The 23,211-nt window shown below is 48.4% G+C and overlaps 1 protein-coding gene across 2 annotated transcripts in view; it reads left to right on the top strand.

Moving 5' to 3' along the window:
• Nucleotides 1-23,211, top strand: part of IRAK2 (interleukin 1 receptor associated kinase 2) — an 83,689-nt gene that overhangs the window by 35,879 nt on the left and 24,599 nt on the right. For both annotated transcript variants that reach the window (XM_058565593.1, XM_058565600.1), the window contains 2 exons: nucleotides 15,818-15,964; nucleotides 21,763-21,854. In XM_058565593.1, coding sequence (XP_058421576.1) covers nucleotides 15,818-15,964; nucleotides 21,763-21,854 — 239 coding nt within the window. The remainder of the gene's footprint in view (nucleotides 1-15,817; nucleotides 15,965-21,762; nucleotides 21,855-23,211) is intronic.

Raw genomic sequence — 23,211 nt, 5'->3', positions numbered from 1 at the left:
CCCTTCCTTTTTATATGCAAAAAGGAAAAAAGGAATCTGATCATTGGGATGTCCAAGGGCAGGTGGGCTCATCAAACTCTCCTTTAAGGCCTTAAGGGCTGTGTTGTTTGGTTTTTCCCATAAAATTGGGTCGGCATTGTTGTTCTTGAGTAAAACACACAGAGGTTTGGCCATAAGAGAGAAATTTGGAATCCAGTTTCTCCAGTAACCAACTAGCCTGAGAAAACCTTGCAGTTGGCGCTTGGTTTTGGGCTTTGGGAAACTTAGAACACCATGAAGCCTATCTGGATCTCGGTGTAGACCTCGTTCTGATATCAGACGCCTTAAATATCAAACCTGGGTTTGGGCAAACTGCAATTTCTCTTTGTCAATCTTATGTCTCTTTAGGACTAAAAGCTGGAGCAAGTAGATGCTGTCTTCCTGTGAGGAGACTTAGGAGGGAAAGAAGCAAACCATCCACACATTGCAACCAAGTAGAACCCCTGGGGAATTTTATATCATCCAGCTCAGTCTTCAGGATTTGTGAGAAATAAGATGGGCTCTCAGTAAAACCCTGAGGCGTTACTGTCCAGGTGAATTGTTTTCCTTCCCAAGTGAACCCAAAAGGGTTTCAGCTAGCTTCATCAACTGAATGCTAAGAAGTGCACTCCATAATTCAATTATCATAAAGAATTTGCTGAGCCAGGCCGGCCCCCTGGCTTGGCCGTTGGGTGCGCGCGCTCTGCTACTGGCGGCCTGGATTCGGATCTGGGCAAGCACCGATGCGCCGCTTGTCCGGCCATGCTGAGGCCACATATCACATACAGCAACTAGCAGGATGTGCACCTATGAGATACAGCTATCCACTGGGGCTTTGGGGGAAAAAAAAGGAGGACGATTGGCAATAGATGCTAGCTCAGAGCTGGTCTTCCTCAGCAAAAAAAAAAAAAAAAAAAAAAAAAAGAATTTGCTGAGCCAGCCCTGATGGCCTAGTGGTTAAAGTTCGGGGCGCTCTGTTTCAGCAGCCCAGGTTCGGTTCCTAGTGGCAGAACCACAGCACTCATCTGTCAGTAGCCATGCTGTAGCAGCAGCTCACATAGAACTAGAAGAACTTACAACTAGAATATACAACTATGTATTGGGACTTTGGGAAGGAAAAAAAAACTTAAAAAACAATTTTTCTTCCAGGGGCCAGCCCGGTGGTGTAGTGGTTAAGTTTGCGCACTCTACTTTGGCAGCCCAGGGTTCGCAGGTTCAGATCCCGGGCGTGGACCTGCGCACTGCTTGTCAAGCCATGCTGTGGCAGGCGTCCCACATATAAAGTAGAGGAAGATGGGGATGGATGTTAGCCCAGGGCTAATCTTCCTCACCAAAAAAAAAGAAAATTTGCTTGCAGTGGAAATGGATGTTAGTAGCACATGAGAGTTAGGAACAGCAGGGTATCAAGGGATAACGATGTTGTTTATTACTCGGAGGTCCTGGACAAATCTCCACCCTCTGCCGTTGGGTTTTCTCACAGGTAAAATAATATTACAGGGACTAGTACAAGGGATAATGAGACCTTGAGCCTTGTAATCCTCTATTATGGGCTTTATACCTTGAAGGGCTTCTTTACTTACAGGGTAAAGAATTGATTAATTCTGGGGAGTTGTTTTGAGGGATCTATTTGAATCTTGAGGGGAGGTGAGCTGTGAATTTTACCGATATCAGTTGGAAGTTTTGCCGGTAAGGAGGGTGGTAGCTGACTCAATAGGCACAAATGATCAGTATTTCCAGACTTGGCTGTAGTACTGTCAGATATGGAGCAAATAAAAGATATCAAAGGGTCATTTCATTCACCTGGTTGGCTGTTTTGATGACTACTGTCAAATTCTAGAATTATTTTCCCCGCGAGAAAGAAATCCTGGCATGATACTTTTCCGAGAAGTCTCGGCCTAATGATTGAATAGGGGCGGAGGAACTAAGGAGAAAATGGTGTGTGTCTCTCAAAGGGCCTAAAGAAAAGGGACTAGGTTTAGAAACAGGAACCTGTTGAAGTTTATTAGAAATCCCCACTATTTGAACTGTTTTAGTACTCTGAGGCAGGGGCTGTAGTTGGGTTGGAGCATCGAGAATGTGGCTCTGGTGTCAGTTAGGACAGAAAGAGATTCATCTCCACTCTGGGAAATGTTTCCCCAAGCCGATTAAGAGGGAGGATTGGGAAGAGCCCCTGTGGTTTCCTGGAGCCCCATCATTGGGAATTTGGAGGACATTGGAGAGGCTGGTGAGAGGGCTGAAGGTGCCTGAAGCACTTAAATATGTCACAGTCTCTTTTCCAAGAGACTGGCTCTTTGCAGTAATAACAGAAACTAGGAGAATTTTGGTTTTGTTTAGGGGCCTTCATTTGCTGGAGTTGAAGATTAAGAATTTTAGTGGTCTTTCTTTTAGGTGACTCATCTAGGGTGTGAGAGAGCTGGTTTGCCAGGTTAACTAAATCTGAAGTGGACAGAGTTTCCCATTCCATCCTGGTCCTTTTACTAGAAGAGGAGCCCATTAGTAAACACAGAGTTAAAAGCTACCTGGGTGGAACCAACATCTGAAGGAAGACCAGAATTTTCTTTATTAACAATCTGACGTCCATTGTAATAGCTATGAACAGGTTCATCAGGTTTTTGTGAGCAAGCCTGAATTTTGTTCCAATCAACAGGCTTCGGGAAAGCCCTAGGGATTGTCCGATGAAGTCATCTAGCGAGTGCCTGAACCTGATCATACAGCAGGTCAGTGGGTTGGTCTCCTGGTTGTAATTCTACAGACCTTTCAGGATTTTCCCAATTTGTGGTGTTCATCCAGTGCTGGGCCTGGCCTTCACTGACAAGCATATGAGCTAGCTGATATAAGTCAGAGAAACCAGGCTGATAAGTTGAATGACTATATTAACTTCCTCAGCAAATTTGTGAGGATCTTCAGTTACTCTGGGAAAATCTTTGACTGTGGTTCAAAGTTTAGCTTTAGTCTAGGGAATATTAGAAATTAAAGGTTTAGCCTTTGGATCCTCAGAAAGCTTAATTTTAAAGGGACAGGTTCTGATAGTTTCAGAGGAAGAGGGAGTGGGGAGAGGCTCAGGGAAAAAGGGAAGTTCGGTGAGAGAGGTAGTTTGGGGGAACTGAGAATAGAGAGGAGGTGTAGACGGTATAGAAGAGGAGGAGGAAGGAGGCATTGGAGGCGAGGCCTGAGCACAAGGAGCTGGGGGAGAGGAACATGAGGCTTCAGAAGCCATTATATCTTTTTTTAATCGTTTGTTTGCCTCAGTTAATCTTAAAATTTTGTTGTGCAAAGAGGCAATCTTAGACTCCTGATAACATTTGGAAGCCTCAAAATACCGATTGAAATAGGTGTTCAATTCAGTTTTGGAAATCACAGACTTATGGTTATCCAATTTGGTTTTAAGAAAAGTAAGTTCGGGGAGTTCAAAAGTTTCCCATAATGGCCATTGGTGTTCTAAATTACCTTTGGTTAAGTCAGTCCATTTAGTTAGAAATGCACATGAGGAAGGACTGAGGTTTTTAAACATAAAATTGGCCAGGGTCCCTGTAGGGGAGTGCCTTCAAAATATTTAGATAACTAGGATCTCATTTCTCAGAGGTTTTTCTCCAGAGTAAAAGAATAATTTTCAAACAGCTGGAACAGCTCAAACAGCCTGCAGACTTAATACCAGCACAGTTCCACTAAAACAGTCTAATTCTGAAGGAGTTAGGCTGAAGGCTAAGCAGCTAGTTCCAATAGAACAGCCTTGTTCCAAAGGAATCAGGCCGAAGGCTGAACGGCACAGTTCCAGTGAAACAGTCTGATTCCAGAGGAATTGGACTGAAGGCTGTGCAGCCAGTTCCAATGGAACAGCCTGATTCCAAAGAGTTGCAGACAAAACAAGGCTTTAACCAGAAGAGGACAAAGCCTTAAAATAGATCCTGAATAGAGCCTGAAGAGCTTCACAGTGCAGAGAGTGGAAGCCTGGATCCAGGAGCAAGACCTACCCTCAAACTCCAGGGTTGGTGGGAAAAGCAGTGAGCTCAGTGGGCTCTGTGGGCGCCAACACCTGTTTGCCCACCAGCCTTGGGGTTGTCAGGGCTCTTCTCTGGATCCCCATACAGGCCGCCAAATGTTGGCCTTAAACAAATAGACAGCCAATTATTTCTCCAGCAAAAATGGGTTTATTTGGGATCAACAAAGAATTGCAGTTCAGGATCTGCAACCATGGTGAGCCAGATGCAAGTTCTGAGCAACCAGGGGAGAAAGAACTCTTATAGAGGGGAAGAGGAAGTGGGGAGGGCTACTGTAAACAAAGAGTCCATCGGAGAAATTGAGAGTTCGAAGTGTAGTGGCTTTCCATTGGCTCAGTTGTGACAGTCTCTCATTGGCTGAGCTCTTGCTGGGCAAGAAGAGGAAGTTTTTCTTCTTCCTGTTGGACTCTGCCATCATTATACGGCTTGAGAGCCGCCCCTTCTGGCCTCCCGACTCCATTTTAAATGAGGTTTCTGTTTATTAATTTTCACAACTGGGAGGTTATGTACACAACTAAAGCTTCTATTACTCTAGAAGAGGACGGAGTAAATATTGGAGGGACAGCAGTCTCCCTACAGTCCTCTCACCCAAATATCCATATACACCTGTCTTCCCACACATAGAACATGCTCACCCTCCCCCAAGGGAGACAGGCCTGGAGTCCTAATCCGTTCCTCCCTGTAGCTCAAGGCCCAGGATCTGTGGAGTGATGCATAGTCTTCTCTGTCAGCCCCTGATGATCTGGTACCTCTCCACCAAGAGAAGTTATCTGCTCCCCTCCCCCCAACACCCCCAAAACTCAATGGTGGAATGTGAACAAGAGGCCACAATCAAAACTCCTGTTTGAAATGAGAAACACCCTGTAGTTACTTGTCTATAGCAGTCGACACATCTGTCTGAGCAGCAGTTGTAAAAGGTCCCATCTGGCTAGGAGAGCAAGTCCTTTGCTTGCTCCATCTGGCAGCCCCTTGTTCTTCTCAGTAGACCAGTGATTCTCAAAGTGTGTTCCCCAGACTTCTAAGCATCAGCAGCACCTGGTAACTTGTTAGAAATTCAAATTCTTGGGCCTCATCTCATCTTCTGACTCAGAAACTGCAGAGGTAGGTGCCCTGAGTCTGTTTTAACAAGCCCTCCAGGCGATTCTGATGTGGATGAGGGTTCCCTGACTTCTGGCTCTGTCTTGGGGGGAGGTGGCATTGGGGGGACCCTTCCTGTTCATTATTCTCTGTGGCCTCATCTGAAATGGGAGCTGGAGAAAGTCCTTATGGAGGGCTACACGGCTTTCACAGTCCCCTTCCTGCTATTGTGGGTTTGGGAACCTGGGGGGAGCTGTAGGGGTCAAATAATTACAAGCTTTTGTCACACCAGGCCTGTGGTTTCTTTGGCAATGCAATTCTCTGAAAAAAACTAGAAGCTTCTGGTCTCTTGGCTTCTAATCAGTTCTGTATGTGATAACCACAGCTAACAATTCAGGCTAGATAGGTGTTAGTTCTTAACCCTGAAATGTTTGATCTTTCATTCAGTGGCCTGTGTGCTCAGCTTTCCCTGCCTCTCCCCTTAATTTAATACGCTTACTTGGAGCCTCCCTTGAGGGCACCTGAAACAGTAACATGGATGGGAAGGAAGCACTCTTAAGTTGCCTCTGGGCTCTCTGTATCTGGCAGAGAACGTCTTCTGAGGTTCCTTGCTGGAAGTGACGAAGGTGGAATGCTAACTAGAAAGGTTAGGATCACAGTCTTACTTCCTGCTGAGGCTGTCTCTTCAGAGCCCCTAAAATGGGGGTTCTCAGTCAACTTGGATTGTTAACTACAGGCTGAGAGAGTCTCCCCGTGATGACACAGAGACGCGTAACCAACCACGGTGTGGTGCTCAAAGGAGAAGCATGGTAGGGCGGGTAGAGAGGTGGGAGAGAGGAAGAGGGGAGGATTTCATCTCATCAGGGGAAGCTTCCTCGAGGAAGTGAAACTGGAGCCTCCCTTCAAAGGACGAGTGCGCTGACTGAAGTGGGGGACCACATAGGCATTTCTAGGCAGAGAGAACAGCACGAGCAAAGGCCTGGTGGTGGGAAGGAGCGATGTTTGAGGACCCAAAGAGAGGCCATGAGCCTCAGCTAGAGGACAGTGGGTGTGAGGTGGGCTGAGACTGGGAAGAGGGCAGGGTCAGGCCGCACAGGTCGCCGTCAAGAGTTTTCTTTGCTGGGAGCAAAGGGAAGATTTTGGAGGGCTTCTACCTGGGAGTACCCCATCATTGTGGCTGCTGTGTGGAATGGGGGCCTGTGAGGTTCCAGGTGTCAGCTGAGTAGGAGAGCAAGAAGTTTCTGGAATCTGAAGGCATTTGGGAGGGGACCAAGATTTTATCTTCCCATCTGCTGCTACCATCTTCCTGGGAGTTTTCTTTTAAGTGTCACAATTTTCATGCAGTCTCTTCTTGGTTGTGCAATCTTGACAGTTTCTAATTTTGGTGTGGCATCTCAGCCAAAGACGTTTCCTTCCTGGAGCCGGGCTCTCATTGGGGTGGGGAATTTTTGGCTGTTGCCTAAAGTGGAACAGAGGAGAACAAACTCTTTCCTGAAGAGCCTGAGCTGTTGCAAGGGCCAGACAGGGCTTGTGTGTTTGCTCTCTTTGAAGGTTTCCCAGCACCAGCCCTTTCCAGCCACTAGGGAACAACAAAACATGGATAGGATTCAGACCCTGGGGCCACTGGAGACTTGCCACTGGAGGTGGCACCATGTTGGGCCAAGACCCCCTGGCCAGGAGTCAGCGTATCTGGGTTCTAGTCGTAATTTGTATTTAGCACCTAAGATGTGCCATGCAAGCATCTTATCTCACAAATCTGTTATCCCCATTTTATAGATGGGGAAACTGAGGCTCAGAGATTAAGTGACATGCCCAAAGCCACATAGCTAGTGAGTAATGGGCTGGGATGGGAACTCAGTTCTGCTTGACCTTAACCCCTCCTGGGGTAGGTCACTAGATGGCATCCAGTCTCCCTTTCCCCCTCTGCAAAATAGGTACAGACCTTGCCCTGTCTACTTTCCTTGTAAACTGGGAAGCTTCAAAGCAGAAGAGATGGTGAGGTTTTTCTAAAGTTATCGCTGTGTGGCTCAGGCCAGGTCACCTGACTTTCCTTCCACACGTTAGTTATTCCATTGGGGAAAAGTGAGGCTTTTACCACTATGGGTCTCTTGGGAGTATGTGAGGATGGAACAGGGGCCTCTGCAGTGCCCCTAACCAGACCCCACTTTTCTAGAGAGGGAGGGTAAGAGCTGGAATGGAGGGAACTGCCGTTTGTTGAGCTCCTGCTCTGTATTAAGCTGTTGTAAGCAGGCTCCTCTGGGTTGCAAGGTCAGCACACATATTGGGATTATCCGTTAACCAGGATAGTCTAGGTTATGTTGCAGTCACAGATAAACCCTGAAATCTCAGTTGTTCAATAAAACTAAGATTGATTTCTCAAAGTCCAGTGCTGCTGTGAATGAGTCTAACCCTTGCCCAGCTCTTTCACCGCATCTCTTCCCCTTTCCCCCTCATTCATTCAGCTCAGCCACTAGGGTCATCTTTCATTTGAGGAGATACACCAAAGTGTTTTCTGCCTCAGGACCTTTGTATATGCTATTCCTTCTCCTTAGAACACTGGTCCCTCCCTAACTCCACTACATTCTTCCCATGGCTAATTCTCATCTTTTGGGTCTCTGCTTAAATGGCACCTGCTCACAGGAGCCTTCCCTGGCTATCCTATATAAGTAGGTCTATCAGGTACCCCTCCCTCAAGTTTGTTTTCAGCATAGAACTTTTCCCAGTTTATAATTAGATGTCTCTTATTTAACTAGCTTAATGCCAGGCTCTTGTCAGTTTTAATAATGGATGGCATCCCCAGTCCTAACACAATGAGTGAATGAATGAGGAAGGATGAGTCATTTCAGCAGCTGGTGGCGTACAGGTGCACCGGAGAGCCAGAGGCAGAGCGATTAGGAAGAGGGGTCATGTCCTCAGATTTGCCGAATTGCCTGTCTAGCGTGAGTTGGGAGTTGTAAGTGGTGTGCGTGTGTGTGTGTCTGTGTGTGTGTGGTAGACTTGGGACGCCCAGGAGGGTCGAGCCCAGGGATGAGGAGGGAAAGGAAAAGAGAGGGCCCAGAAAGCTATGCTTGTCCCTCATGTGGCCACCCGGCCGCAAGGGTCTTCAGTTATGGCTGAATCACTTTCATTTGTTCTAGGATAGATCTGTTTCAGCCAGATGAGTCACCTTAAGAATGAAAACAAATATATAAATATTACGTCACTGTTGAACTTGAGGGCTGTGAAGGGTGGGGGGATTTCCAGAGTGTGCTTACTGAGGAAAGGCCTTGCTGGCAGCTGGAGGCCCCTCTGCTCCAGCAGCGGCTCCCGGATTTGCCTGTGTTACATGTTCTTGGACGGCCGGGGAGGGAGGCCCCAGGACCCTCAGCCAGGGGCCCTGCATGCAGAAGCCTCTCAAGGGAAGGAAGTGGGTGTAAATAAACAAAATATAAATAGGTAACTATTCTAGGTTTCACTTTATTCAAGGATAAAACAGAGATAGCGATTGAACCTTCTCCCCAAAGCTGTTATCTGAGTTGAAAAGGCCATGCGTGTGGGACCAAGCTCGACCTGGGGTTGGGGATGTGATAGTGGCGATAGCAAGTGACAGCTTATGGCTGTGGAGCACTTCATCCTCATGGCGACTCTCTGGGGGTGGGGGTGCAGTTCTGTCTCTGCTTTGTTGATGAGGCTTGGACAGGTCCCACCGAGAGCCTGACTGCGGCTTGAGGAGCTGGTTGGAGGCACGCAGGAGTGCTGTGAGTCCATCATTAAGTGATTCACCCTCGTTAGAGAGAGTGTGGGACATCCTGAAAATACAGAGCAGAGAGAACAAGGCATCAGGCCCGTCCCCGGCCATGAACCGTGAAGGGGGCGCAGAGAAACGCTTCTGCTCCCCCACCTCTGTCCCCCCCGTGCCTGAGATTCAGCCCTTGTCACTCTGGGTTAAGCCAGTTGTTCTCAGCCTCGCCCAGGGAACTTGCAGGAACACCCAGACTCTGATTTAATTGGTCTGAGAACCAATAGGTCAAGCCCTTTCCACCCACAGCCACCAAAGCTGTTACTTGGATCCCTGCCATCCCCTCCCCATCCCTGGGAGTCCGGACAGGGAGAGGAACCCGGAGCTGCCTGTCCTGTGTGCGCCAAAGCTGGCTGCCTATGGCACAGGCAGGCGGAAGCAGGTCCCACCTCTCCTCCAGCTGGGCTCCTGTATTACTCTGCCCCACGGCCACTGTGCCTTTCAGGACCATGCCACTGCCCACTGAGAGTCATGGTGTCCATTAGAGGGTTTAAAATGTGGAAAATAGCCGTCCACCCCAAATGCTTCCCTCAGAGACCTGAAGTTGGAAATCAGAGGTTCTTTTGCTGTGCCTTTCAGGCAAGGAGAGAAGACAGAGGATGACCATTTGCACAGTTTCTGTCCCACCCCTGGCCTTGGGCCAGCTGCTTTACGTATCTTGCTCCACTGAGTCTTGGGATAGTCCTGAGACAGAGGGGTTGTAATTATTCTGACTCCAGAGAAGATACAAATGAAGCTCAGAGGGTTAAGACCTTTGCCCTCAGGCACACAGCAAGGAACAATAGAGGCTGGATCACAGTTTATAGTTTTGGATCTCATGATCCTGCAGAATAAACTTCATATGTAGAATCTTTTTGAGAATGTAATCCTGGGGAGAAAAGAAGCTTGTCCTGGAAGCATGAGGCTGCTCCTGGGTGTCAGTCATAGGAGTGCTATAACCAGCTTGCTTCTCCGTCTTGGCCTTGGCAGACAGGAAGCTCTGAGTGAGGTTCGAGCTTGTCACAACCCTTTCCTTTGAGCATTTTGGCCTCATTTACCCCATCCTGCCCTCGATTTTCTATTTTTATGTCAACGGCGCTGTGACATGCCAATCTGGAGTGGGTGTCGTCGTATCTGCGCAGCTATCAGAGATCAGGTTTCCAGGCACTCAAGCAGAGAAGCCACGTTTTCCCCCTCTTCTGGTTTTGATGGTGGGAAAGAGGCAAGCTAAGGCCTGCCCTGCGCCATCCAGCTCAGACCGGGCATCAGCAACTCCAGGCTGGAAATGAAGATGTTTGATGTTTATACATATTGTCTATTGTCTGCGTTTGAAAGACATCTAAACCCACTGCATGCTGAAACAGGGGTTTCACCGGAAACTGAAACTGCTCATCAGATTGTCACTGTGGCCCTGGGGCCTGACTTGGGGCTCTGTCAGCTGACCTCTGTGGCTGGGTGTGGCCCTCCAAGTGTGACTAGGTGGGAGGGTGGGTGTCAGCCCCAGGTGTGCTGACAGGCTCAGTTGCTGACTGTAGCCCCTGTGATGTTGCAGGATGGTTGTCCCTTCCCCGTGTGCGGGTCCCCCACCCCCGTATGCTTGCATGTGACACAGGGTGCCAGCTGTACGCCATTGCATGTCACTTCAAAAGAACAAGAAAAACAAAGAGAAAAGCTGAATTCTCTTTAGGATGAGAACGTAACGCAGCCTCTTATATTCCTCGTGGGTGGAGGCAGTAGAGATGAGCCAGAAATGGGCTGTGGCCTCGATGTTCCTGCCAAATATGTCCTGACAGAGGCAAAGATCTGTGCAGAAAAGGAAACAAAAAAGGAATAGGACACTGAAGTGAGGTCAGACCAGATGATCATCCTCACCTCTATTTGGCTGATGAGGAAACCGAGGCTCAGCTGGGCCTCAGACGGGGGAAGGTGCTGCTGCCTCTGGGGCCACAGGCATTTTGGGGTGCAGGGGGGAGCTTCAGGAAGCCGATGTAGCTGGGAGCATCTCCTACGATTGTGGGCCTGGCTCTGCAGGAAATCGCTGTCTGGGGTCCTCTTCACCAGCAGGCCCAGTCCAAGGGGAGCCGGGGCTAGGCTGTGGCTGGTCTCGCACAGAGGAACCCCCTCCACCCTTTTGCCTCATACACAGATGTCATGAGGACACCACTGACGTGGGCCTTTGAGGAGCACAGGTGGGATCTTACCCAAGGCGGTTTGTGGAGGGAAGATGCCAGGAAAGAGGCCGTCTGCCCGGGCCAGAGGCGGGAAGGCAGGGAGGATGAGGACTCTGAGTGGTCTGGGGTGGCCCCTTCCTCCTGGGGCAGGGACACAGTGTTTGCTTCTGTACACACCCCGGGGCGGGGCAGCTCTGTGCCGGATCATGAATCGGCATTCACTGTGGGCAACTGTTCACTGTTGTCTTTGTGTACAAGGGACTGTGTGTTCTCCCTGGGCCTGTGGAAGGCAAGGACCTGTGATTTTATGAGTCCTGCTGGCAAGGCTGCTGTTGGGAGGAACCTTGCTTTTAGGCTCCCAGTTTTGGCCAGGAGGGCCTTGGCCTGATGGGAGTTGGGGTGGGGCCGTGTGGTCCATGGATGCCTTTCTGAGGTACTTGAGGACCCCAGGTGGGGAGAAATGAAGTGTGTGTTCTGGGGGGCTCCCACAGTGGGGCATGAATCCTGCCCACAGCCCTGGCCTCCCCACCTTCCTGTCTCAAGGTCCATTTGTCTCACTTTCTCCCTCAGGTGGGTCTCCTCACCTCCCTGCATCTCCGTTTCCTTACTTGCTACTTCCAGGGTTGTGGTGAGGATACTTGTAGTGGAAATAGAAAGTACACATCTTAGACAGTCCGTGGCAAAAAACGGGAAGTGAGCTGGATCTGCGTCTAGCTCGCCTGCTTGCGAATCTGGGCCGGACGGATTCCCCAGGGCAAACGGCCGCTCACTATAGTTTAGAAGACGCCGTTCTAATCTTTATTTTAGTTAGCTTGCTTGCTGATTTTTTTTCTCGAGACATAATTTACTGTATTGTTGAAAAATTCTACAATGTGAATAAACTAAAAAACAAGAAATCCCCCAAAACCCACAATATAAAATCATTGATAATCACACTGATACCGAACCAAGTGGGCTCGCCTCCTGGTGAGTTAAATAAGACTCTACACCAGTGGAGGATGTCTCACAAAGTAAAGTGTATTTGCAGCAAATAGGAGGTCATGAGGAATCACTTCCAAAGTCATGGCATCCCTGAACAAAGGGAAGCAGGAACTTTTATTTTGTTTGGGGAATGAATATTCAAAAGGGAGAGGCAGGAATTTGCTTGCACAGGCTCAGCTGGAGAACACGCTTCCACGTAATGAGGCCTAAGCTCCTCCTGGAGGGATCTTTGCGTTAAACATAAGGCAAAGGTCATGGGCATAGCTCTTGTGGTGAGGCTTGGTCAGTTTCAGGATGGCTGGTGGTTACATCTCCTTAACATAGAAAAGGAAAAGAAACACCTTGGAAAAACAGTTAATTGCTTCCAAACCCACCTTTGAGTTTCTCACACCTAGTTGGTGACACCACCACCTAGAAATAATCGCTAACATTTTTTGTATATTTTTCAGTCTTTTTCTCTTCATGTATAGATGTCTTCTATACTTTTAAATATATTTTACAAAAAAAACTTGTAATGTAATGTATATCCTCTTTCGTTGTCACTCAACAATATATTGTGGTTGCCAGAGGCAGAGGGTGGGAGGTAGACAAAATGGGTGAAGGGAGTCAAAAGGTACAAACTTCCGGTTATAAAATAAATACGTCCTGGGGATATAACGTACAGCATGGTGACTATAGTTAACAATACTGCATTGCATATTTGAAAGTTGCTAAGAAGGTGGATCTTAAAAGTTCTCATCGCAAGGAAAAAAATTGTAACTATATGTGGTGTGACACATCTTGACTAGACTTATTGTGGTGATCATTTTGCAATATATACAAATATCGAATCATTATGTTGTACACCTGAAACTAATGTTATATGTCAATTATATCTGAATTAAAAAAAACAATATACTAACAGCTTTCCATGTTGATGGATATACACATACATCATTTTAGTTGCTATTAAAGTGAAAAAAAACCCACACAAGTTAAAAAAATTTAAACGAATAGTTAAATTCATACAAACAGAAAGTAGAATGGTGGTTGCCGGGCTCTGGAGGAGGGGAATGGGAAATTGTGTTTAATGAGGACAGAGTTTCAGTTTGGGAAGATGAGAAAGTTCTGGAGATGGATGTGCTGATGGCTGCACAACAATGTGAATGTACTTAAATGCCACCGTCTGTAGACTTAAAAATAGTTAAGATGATAAATTTTGTGTTATGTATATTTTACCACGATTAAAAATATAAATATAATAAAACAAAAACAAAGTATAAATGATTCAGAGTTGTATTAAATGAAAAATAAAAGACGTACACCCTTGGGGCCAGCCCGGTGGCTTAGTGGTTGAGTTCGTGCACTCTGCTTCGGTGGCCCAGGGTTCACAGGTTCGGATCCTGGGTGCGGACAGACACACCGCTCCTCAAGCCATGCTGTGGCGGTGTCCCACATACAAAATAGAGGAAGATGGGCATGGATGTTAGCTCAGGGCCAATCTTCCTCACCAAAAAAAAAAAAAAAAAAAGACTCCCACCCTACTCTCCTTCCACTCTGTATGTGGGCTGTTGAAGAGATAACCAATATTTTAAAACAACAACAACAACAGTAATGAAGTTCCTGTACTGCAAGTGAAGGGTTTGCATGCAGTGTCTCCCTTAGTCTTCCTGAAAGGGGTCCAAAGTAAGTATAGCTGGAAGCGATGGGACTGGTTTCCACTCCAGAGCCTGGACTCTGAGCAGCTAAGCTCTGCCACTTCTTTTATAAGATAGTTTCATTTCAAAGAACAATGTATCAGTGACAGTAAAGGAAACACAAGGACAAAGTCACCCATTATCCCCTATTCAGCCTTCTTGTTCCTTTTGGCCATTCCCTCCAGCCTTTCTTGAGATGTTCCCACCCTTCTCTCCTGCTTTTCTGCAGTGGCCCCAGGGTGGTGCCATCTGCAGAGGGGAGTAAGGGCTGGAGGGCGGGTAGTGACAGTGGTGTTTGTGTAGTTCTGCCCTAGCCAGATGGGAGGACCGTAAAACCAGCCCCAGGTTTGAATCTTACCAGCTATTTGACTTGGCACAAATCATTTCACCTATCTGATTCTCAAAATGCTCAAAAATAAAATGCAGCTAATTCTGTTAACCATTGGAGATTGTCGTGAAAATCAAATAAATCTGCATGTGCCATACAAGTGTAGTGCCGTGAATTTAGGCGTTCTTTTTTTTTTTTTTTTTTTTTTTGTGAGGAGGACTAGCCCTGAACTAACATCTGATGCCAATGCTCCCCTTTTTTCTTGAGGAAGACTGGCCCTGGGCTAACATCCGTGCCCATCCTCCTCTACTTTATATGGGACGCTGCCACAGCATGGCTTAGCAAGCGGCACGTCAGTGCACACCCGGGATCCGAACCTGCGAACCCCGGGCCGCTGCAGCGCAGCGCACGCACCTAACTGCTGCGACACAAGGCCGGCCCCCTAGGCATTCTTAATATTGTTCTAGCCCCAAAGCTTGGGCTTGAAAATCTTGGTCCCACGGTAGGGATCGGTTTTGTTTAGAGACAGAGTTTACTTGTTGGAATAAATGCTCCTGGAGACTCAAAGGCTGGAGGCATTTTGTCTAGCCCTGCCTGATGCTCCATGTGGGGGTGAGCAAGTCAGCGGCCTTCTCTCAGACTTCAGTGCCCCCGTTTTTTCGATTCTCAAACATGGGTCCACCTCAAACCACTAGAGGGTGAAGGGCCTTGAATGCAGGGCTGTAGAATTTGGACTTGATCTGGGAGGCAAAGGGGACATATAAGGATTCAGGTGGAGTGTACACTTTATCTGGGCACTGAAGAGTCATAAAGGCTTTAAGCAAGGAAATGATGAGGCCAGATCTGTGTTTTAGTAAGATGCGCCCTGGCTAGGGATCTGGAGGCCTCCCCAGCTGGAGGCAGCGGCCAAGACAAAGGTGGAGGAGGGGAAAGGAAGCTAGTTCGCAGAGAGCAGGCTCTGAGAAGCTGGCTGGAAGCCAGGGCAGGATATACCCTTGCAGCACCTTCGGGGTTTCCCAAATCGATGTCAAGGGGAAGTGATTACTCTCAAGAAAGCAGGTGACCTCCACCCAGGCTTCTTTGGCCAGTCCTGCCTGCCCAGGCTGTGTGATCTTTGGCAAGCCACTCAACCTGCTCAGGCCTCAGTTTCCTCATCTCTAACAGGGATGAAATGCAAAGACCTGGTGAGGATTTGATGTATGCAAAGCTAGGCCTGGGCCTGGCAGTGTTGGCACTCAGTGGATGTAGCTGCTATTTTCAGGGTTTTCATCTATAAAATGGGGAAGAACACACGTTTCCACTGCTTGTGGAAGGGAAAGGACTGCCAGAACTTTTATATTTAGGGGCTCGACTAGGGACTTAGTGAGATGGATATCTTTAACTTCCCCACATGTTCAGGGAATTGTATAGCCATACAAAGTCCTTTCATGTCTGTGTTCTCATTTCCCCTGCTCCGAACAGCCCTGTGAGATAGGCAAGCAGCAATTATCATTATTATCATCTCCATTTTATAGGTGAGGAGACAGGCTCAGAGAAGGAAAGTGACTTGTCTAAGGTCACATAGCTACTAGGATTGGAAGGCAGATGTGTCTGACTCAGAGCTGGGCCGATCACAGGAGATTGTCACGTCCAACCGCTGCATTTTACAGAGGAGGAGGCCAAGGCCCAAAGAGGGAAAGAGCTCACCGGGGCACGCCGTGAATTCGGGGCAGAGCCAGGACTAGAATCCGGTCTCTTACTTCTAGACCCAGCCCCTCAATGGCTACCCCACTGCATTGACCGATAATAACTTTCTTTCCCCCTTGTTTCAGGGAAACCAGCTCCTGAAATCAAGTCTTCCATCCCATATGTCCCGGATGCTGTGAAGCCAGGAAGGCCTTTGGCAGCTTCTGCAAGAAACACCAAGGATGAAGAGGAACAGGGGCAGCCCGTGAGGACAGCTGCCTTCCCAGGCTCAAGTATTTTTAATTAAATTTAATTTTTTATTCAAAGGAAATTTATTTAAGGAAATCATTTATCTATAAGGATATTCAGCTCAGCATATAGTAGCAAAAAATTGGAAACAACAATGAGGATGGTAAAATTAATGACAGAAGGTCACAACAGTAATACTGTTGCATAACAACGATACTGTTAACAACAATACTGTTAACAATGAGGTAGATATTTATATGTACATGGAAATATGCTTACGATATATTGAGTTTAAAAAGTCAGATAACAAAAGAATGTGTACCATTTCTTACTTTTTTTTTTGCTGAGGAAGATTTGCCCTGAGCTAACATCTGTTGCCAATCCTCCTCTTTTTGTATGTGAGCTGCCACCACAGCACGACCACTGACAGATGAGTGATGTAGGTCCGCGCCCGGGAACTGAACCCTGGCTGCCAAAGTGGAGTATGCTGAACTTAACCACTAGACCATGGAGGCTGGCCCCCATGTCTTACTGTTTTTATAAAAAGAAAGAAATAACTCAGTCAATGAAAGCTTTCTGTGTGCCAGACACTGTTCCAAGCACTTCACAGAGGTTGCCTTATTTAACCCTCAGTCAGCTGCGTGAGTTAGCTATTGTAACTGTCCCCATGTCACAGGTGAGGAAGCTGAAGTACAGAGAGGTCACGTAGCCTCCCAAGGTCATGTGCTTCAGGCCCAGGTATTTCACCTGTGGTTCCCAAGCCCCCCCACACAGGCCTGGCCCTGGCAGCCACGAGGTGGGGCACTGCGGGTGCTGCCCGCCCCCACTTCCTCCCTCCATTACCAGTCGCAGATTTGCTGCTTCGTTCTGCAGCGCCTGAAGCACTGAGGGGGAGAGGGATCTGCTCCAGGTCCTGTGAGCAGGAAGCAGCTTCTGAGCAGTGTGATCTGAACGCGGTGTCCCTCACCCCTGCACACACTGCTGTCCCAAAGCCTGTCAGACCACTTCAGTTTGGTCTCCCTCCCCTCATGCCCAGGGAAGGGCTCGGGACAGTTTGCCAAATGATGGAAGGACTCAGCCTGTGGATGACTTCCCTGAAGGGGACTGCTACCCACGCCCACATCTCCATTCTCACCACCTCTGCCCTGGAGCCTGGCCTCCCTTCCACTCTCCTGCAGCCTCCTGTGGTGAGCCCAAGATCCCAAATCCATGAAACCTTAGTTCATTAACATGGTCCTGAAGCCAAGGTCATTGTTGGCTGAGAGGAACGTACACGGGCTTTTGCGTTAGACAGACCCGCATTTGAATCCCAGCTCTGCCACTTTCTAGCAGGAGAGTTCCTTAGCCTCTCAGAATCTCAGTTTCTTCATCTATAAAATGGGCATAATAATAGAACCTACGTCACCATATTGTTGCCACCATGTAAGTGCTCATTAAATGTTAGCTGATTTTAGGAGCGTTCCAGACACTCCAGATAGGTTGAGTCTAGAAAATTAGTTCTAGACTAAGGAGTCTGAATTATTGCCTGTAGCTAAAGATAAAAACATGTACAGAACTTTGATTAGCAATTAAAGATAAGAGGAAACAGCCTTAATGCAAATGTGATACTGGTTGATGGCCAGAGGGAAAAATAGTAATAAAATAGGGAAAGCCTAGGGGGCTTGCTCGTCGGGATGGAGGAGGTCACAGTTGTAGCAGCTTCTTCTGATGTTCCTTATCTAGGCGACTGTAAAAAAGAAGCGTCATGTCTCTGCCAGCCTGTGCGCCAGTCACGGTCTTGAATCGCCCTCCAGAACACATGTGCCCTGGCAGGTCAAAATGATAAATACAATTTGTAGACGGAGACAGGAAGCCCAAATGACAAAGAAGAGTGTAATCGTTAATTTCATCAAATAACCCAAATCGTGTCTTTTAGGAAAACCCCAAGGTTCCATTGGGCCCCAAAGTTCAAGCTGATTGGTATCTTGTCGGAGTGGAGAATGTGGGGGCGGTGGGGGCTGGGGAGGGCACAGACAGGTGGGAACAATGACTGCCTGCTGACCAGGAGACGCTGGGCCGCTGGGCCGGGAGCTTCTGGGCAGGGCCTCGCTGAATCCCACTGACAGCCCAGGGAGGCGGGGGCCCTCGTTGCTCACCGATAGCTGAGGAAGGATGCGTAACCTGCCAGAGCCTCATGGCTGGGAAGGTGTGGGACCAGGATTCAGTTCAGGTGGGTTGTCCCAGAGCCCACATCTTAGCCCTTCTGTATACTCACCCCTTCACAGTGGGTGGGGAGAAAATGGGGAAGAGAGGTGGAGGAGAATGTGAGCAAGTGAGCCTCGGACAGGTCTGAGCACCTCATTAAACAGGTTCTCAAAGCTAGACGATCAAAGGGCTTTGAGTAGCTGAAGTAACTATCACAGGCCTTGGCTATAGGAGAGGCCATCGGGCTGTCAGTCAGAAGCTGTTGATTCTTATTCTACACGTGGTCTCACCAGCCTTGGTACTCCGTACGTAGCAGAGACTGATCTTTGTGCTCTAGGACTGTCATCTCTTTTAATCTGGACAAGAACTCTACGAGGAACAGGCTATTATTGCTCTTTTTTGAGAAAGCAAAAGAAATGAAGCACAGCTCCCCCCCCCCGCCCCAGTCATATCTTTAGTAACGATGGAGACAGGACTTGAGCCCAGTGCTGTCGGATACCAAGAAAGCAAGTGGGGAAGCTGCGGAGGCAGAGCCACTGCCGGCCACGGGGCAGGACTCAGAAAACCCCGAATCAGGTACAGCACTGCTCCGTGTCCTGTACTCGTGCCTACAACGATGCAACTCAGCAGGATGAGATTCAGAGCATTCTGCTTGGGAAATAGACATTCAAGAAAGATTTCTGTAGGAAATGGCTTTTTTTAGTAAGATTTTTGGCACACGAAGGGTTAACTCTTAGTGTTTTGGAAATGACCCCTGTGGAGACCAGCATCTCCCTGCCCCATTCCTTCCACAAGCCTTTACAAAGCAAGGGCTAGTGCTTATTTGATTTGTCAGCCTTGCGGTATTGGCCCAAATCCCAGTCCTTTTCTCCCCAAAACCACAGGGCTAAGTAGACTCAGCCAGTCTTCCAACTAGTAGCCCTCATATGTCACAAGAGCAGACTCAGCTGTCCCCTCAGCCCGAGAGGCCTGGTGCAGCCCTCACAGCAAACCTCAGGCATCAAGTCAGACCAGAAAGTCATGGCTTGTGTGAGGCCAGCTCTGCCCTTGGAGTCTCTGGGCCAAGGGAGAGGAGCAGGGCCAGGTGAGCAGTGAGAGCCCTGCCCTGTCGGCGCTGGGCTGCAGCGCGGAGGCAAGCTCTGGAGCTGCGATTCCCAGGGTGTGCAGCCTGAACCCCCAGTGGTACGTGAGAACATGGTGTTAGAAAAAATATACATCACATGCACACAAAAAAGAGAGGTTTCAGGGCTAAATGCGTAATATGTGAGTTAACGTGAATTGAAAGAAAACAGCTCAGAGAGGTGGCCAACAACGAGGAGGTGGATGAATGTGACCATGCTTTGCGTGGCTGTGGTTTGTGGGACGCCGGCCAAGGGTGGGGAGCTGAGGCCAAGAGAACGCAGGGCAAGGGCAGAGGCCTCCGTCCCGGAGTGTGGCAGGAGCCTTTCTACCAGGCGGGGACCCTGCCCCTGCCAGCGGCCAGCGGCCAGCACAGGCCTGTGTTAGTCCAGGTCACCTGGGAACAGAAGCCAAGATTAACAGGCAGGGATTTTCGCAGGACAAATGCCTGAGAGAAAATGGGGAGGGAGCTGGTGGGGCTGAGGGAGCCTTTGGAGCCCAAGGGAAGGAGAGAGGGTGGGCAGGTTGGGTGGGAGTGTCCTGCCTGCCTGCAGTCTCAGGCAGGCTCCCAGGGTGTCCTTGGAGAGACCAGAGTTGTCATCAGAGTCCTGAGTCTCCCCCAGTCTCCCCTCCGCACTCAGTCCTGGGGCACAGGGGAGCAGCCCGCGAGCAGCGTGGGCCGGGTATAGATGGGGGATGGATTCGGGGGAGCAGCAGGCTCCCGCGCAGTTATGCTGCCAGCAGCTGGTCTGCAGCGCATTGCTGGTTTTATTTATTTTATTTTATATTCTGGTTTTATTTTTTCCTTTTTTTTGGCAAAGGTTTACCTCCAGTCTGAGCTATAGCTCTTACCTCTGAAGCTCAGTTCACAGTTACAGTGCACTGAGGGACCAAGAGGGTGCGTGTGCCTGGGGTGCACACCTGTGTGTGTATTTTGGAGAGGGGTGTTTATTGTTAGTACCCCATTCTGGGGTTCCCTGATGCAGTGTGGGCGTGCAAACACGGGACCTTGTAAATGTAGTTCTTTCAAATATAGCCACCCCTGGAAAATGTGAAGAAAACAGAACTAAAGACCCTTGAAGCAGCAGAAGCCCCGGGGAGAGAGGCATAGGGCGGCCCCTCTGCTTGGCTCTGTGGGATGAAGGAGCCTCAGACCCCGTCTCAGGGAGTTTTGTTTTGTCAGCTCCTGGGTGAATAGTTGAGAAAGGCTGGTGCTAGTTTCACCGTGGTGCTATTTTCAGTCTTCTGAAATAGTTTTTTTTTATGGCCAAAGTTCCAGATTAATCACTCCTTTCCGGATGTCATGAACCAGAAATGCCTGAAGCAGGTGGATTTGGCTAGCAACCCTGGGCTTGAAGCCAGGTTCCCTAGGAAGGGCGGGCCCCCAGTTACTCAGAGGCCATTCCTGCTGGGGAGCCACTTGATTATTTCCAGATGGTGACATCTGAAGCTTCTGGCTTCTGGCCAAGGCCTGCTTCCATGTGGATCAGCCACCACAGCCCGTCTCATGCCCAACCTGCACCCGCTCTGATCCGGCAGACCCCAGACTGCCTCATTAGTCTGCAGATTCATCTTCACGTGGTGCCTAGGGAAGAAGTGTCACCCTCTTTACCCTGACTTTTACCTAATCCTAAACTGCTCTTCAAGTCTTCTCTCTTGTGATTCTTCTTCATTAAGGGATCAAGAGCACAGACTGGAGCCATTGACCGTGGGCCCTTGGAAAGGTTACTTAACCTCTCTGTGCCTCAGTTTCACCGTCTGTAAAAAGTAGATGATGATGATGGTACCTATCTCCTAGGATTATTGTGAGGGTCGAATGAGGTAACACAGAGTGAAGCGTTTAGAACAGTGCTTGGCGTGATGTCAGTGTTGGGTAAGTAAGCGTGCCTGTAATCTTTGCTGCACGCCCAGGCTTTCCCACTGCCACGCCTCCTCATGGCCCGGTTCCACTGCCTCAGTGCCCTCCTGCCTCATAGCCACTTGTCAAAAACATTTCCCTGTTTTTCAAGCCCAGGTCAAATGCACCTTCCTCTGTGTAACCGTCCTTGATCTCCCTGCCTGCTGTGGCCAGCCTCGTCTGCCTCTGACCGCAGAGGTTGGTTAATGCCATTCCTGCCTTGGTGGAGGTTTCTGGAAGGCAGGCTCCGTAGCTACTTCACCTCTGTGTTCTCCTCTGCTCCTTATGCAGGACAGTGTAGGGGTTAGAAGTCACATGAATCTTCATTTGAAGGCTGGCTCTGCCAATTGCTCTCTGTGTGGCCCTGGGCAAGTGGCCACCTCCAGTGCCTCGATTTCTCCATTGATCAAATGGGGATTATTTATAGGACCGACCCATAGGGCTGCCATAAGACTTCAATGAGGTAACTGGTGAGGAGTGTGTAAGCCGGTGTCTGGAAGTACCAGGAAATGGCCGCTGTCATTATTGACAATAAGTGTTTGTGCAGTGAGTGAGAGAGTGGCTTGGTCTGGGGACCAGAGGGAGACCCCTCTCGCCTTTCTACAGTGATCAGTGGCCTGACCCACAGTCCCTCCTTTCCAGGGCCCACTCCAGCCAGAGCCAGCCTCCTGCCTCCTCCTGAAGATGCCTCTTCTTCCTTAAAAACCGACCTTCCCGCTTCATCTGATTCAAAGGTAAATCCCTCCCACCAAGCAATCTCCCCCAACTTGTGGCTGTCCCTCAAAAATGCAATGTGTTTATTCTCCGAGACCAGTTTAGGGGTTTGGGGTTGGGGTGAGGGGAGAGGAGACATCGAATTGCTCTGAGCTTCTAAGACTGTAAGTGTTGGAGTCAGTAAAGCTGGGGCGGGGGGCCAGGAGAGGGTGCACTTTAGTGAATATTGTTTTTAATGAGCTTTTCCATTATTTGTATTTAAACAGGAGCTGATCATTGGCATCTATCTTCCTCCACCCAAAAATATATTGGTTGCAGTAGTCATTTGCTTACAAACTGCCTCCCTTCCAACCTTTTTTCAACCTGAAATATGTCTGAGTTATCCTGAATTTTCAATCACTTGGGTCCAGGGCCGCATGTGGGTTTTCAGCACTTCTGTCTTCATGAGCCCTTTCCTTCATTAAAAAAAATTTTTTTAAATTATGTCTTACGATTGCATTAGTAGAAAGAGGAACATAATCTAAGCTGGATTAAAAAGTGAAACATTTTATTTGACTCTAAAAGTTTATTTTTGTTCTTCTGATTTTAAAAGAAATTGAAACGTTTTCAAGGGCCCCTAAAGGTGTCGTGGGCGGGTGCCTGGTGAGGAAGCCAGCTCTCTGTGGGTCTGCGTAATGGAGCTCTCCCAGAAAGGAGACTGCCACTTAAGCAGGGTTTTAATTTTCTTTGAAAATTAATCATTTTCAAAAATGATTTAATAACAGGAGAATGATCATGGTTTAATGTTAAGTGAAAATACCAGAAATCAAAACTATGTGTGTGGCATGATTCCAATTTGTTAAATAAATCCTTATATATCTAATTGGCAAGGAACACAGTAAACTGGAACAGCAGTTGAGTGGATAATGGGATTATGGATGATTTCCTCATCTAATTTTCTAAAACTGTTTATAAGAACATGTATGATTTAAAAAGATTTAGGTTTATGTACAGCTATTTTTTTTTTTTTTTTTTTTTTTTTTTGTGAGGAGATCAGCCCTGAGCTAACATCCGCCAATCCTCCTCTTTTTTTCGCTGAGGAAGACGGCCCTGGGCTAACGTCGGTGCCTATCTTCCTCCACTTTATATGGGACGCCGCCACAGCATGGCTTACCAAGCAGTGCGTCGGTGCGCGCCCGGGATCCGAACCAGCGAACCCTGGGCCGCCGCAGCGGAGCGCGCGCACTTAACCGCTTGCGCCACCGGGCCGGCCCCTATGTACAGCTATTTTTAAGAAGGGAAGTTATTGGAGCAGAGCTGCTTTTTATGGGCTTACACTTGTAAGCAGTTTCCGAAGCTCTGATGACAGAATCGTGTTTGGTTATGTGAACCTGTGTC

Source organism: Diceros bicornis, chromosome 2, assembly GCF_020826845.1.
Source record: "Diceros bicornis minor isolate mBicDic1 chromosome 2, mDicBic1.mat.cur, whole genome shotgun sequence".
NCBI classification, from domain to species: Eukaryota; Metazoa; Chordata; class Mammalia; order Perissodactyla; family Rhinocerotidae; genus Diceros; species Diceros bicornis.
The sequence above is the reverse complement of the archived record's forward strand: the minus strand, read 5'-3'. Positions and strand labels throughout refer to the sequence as shown.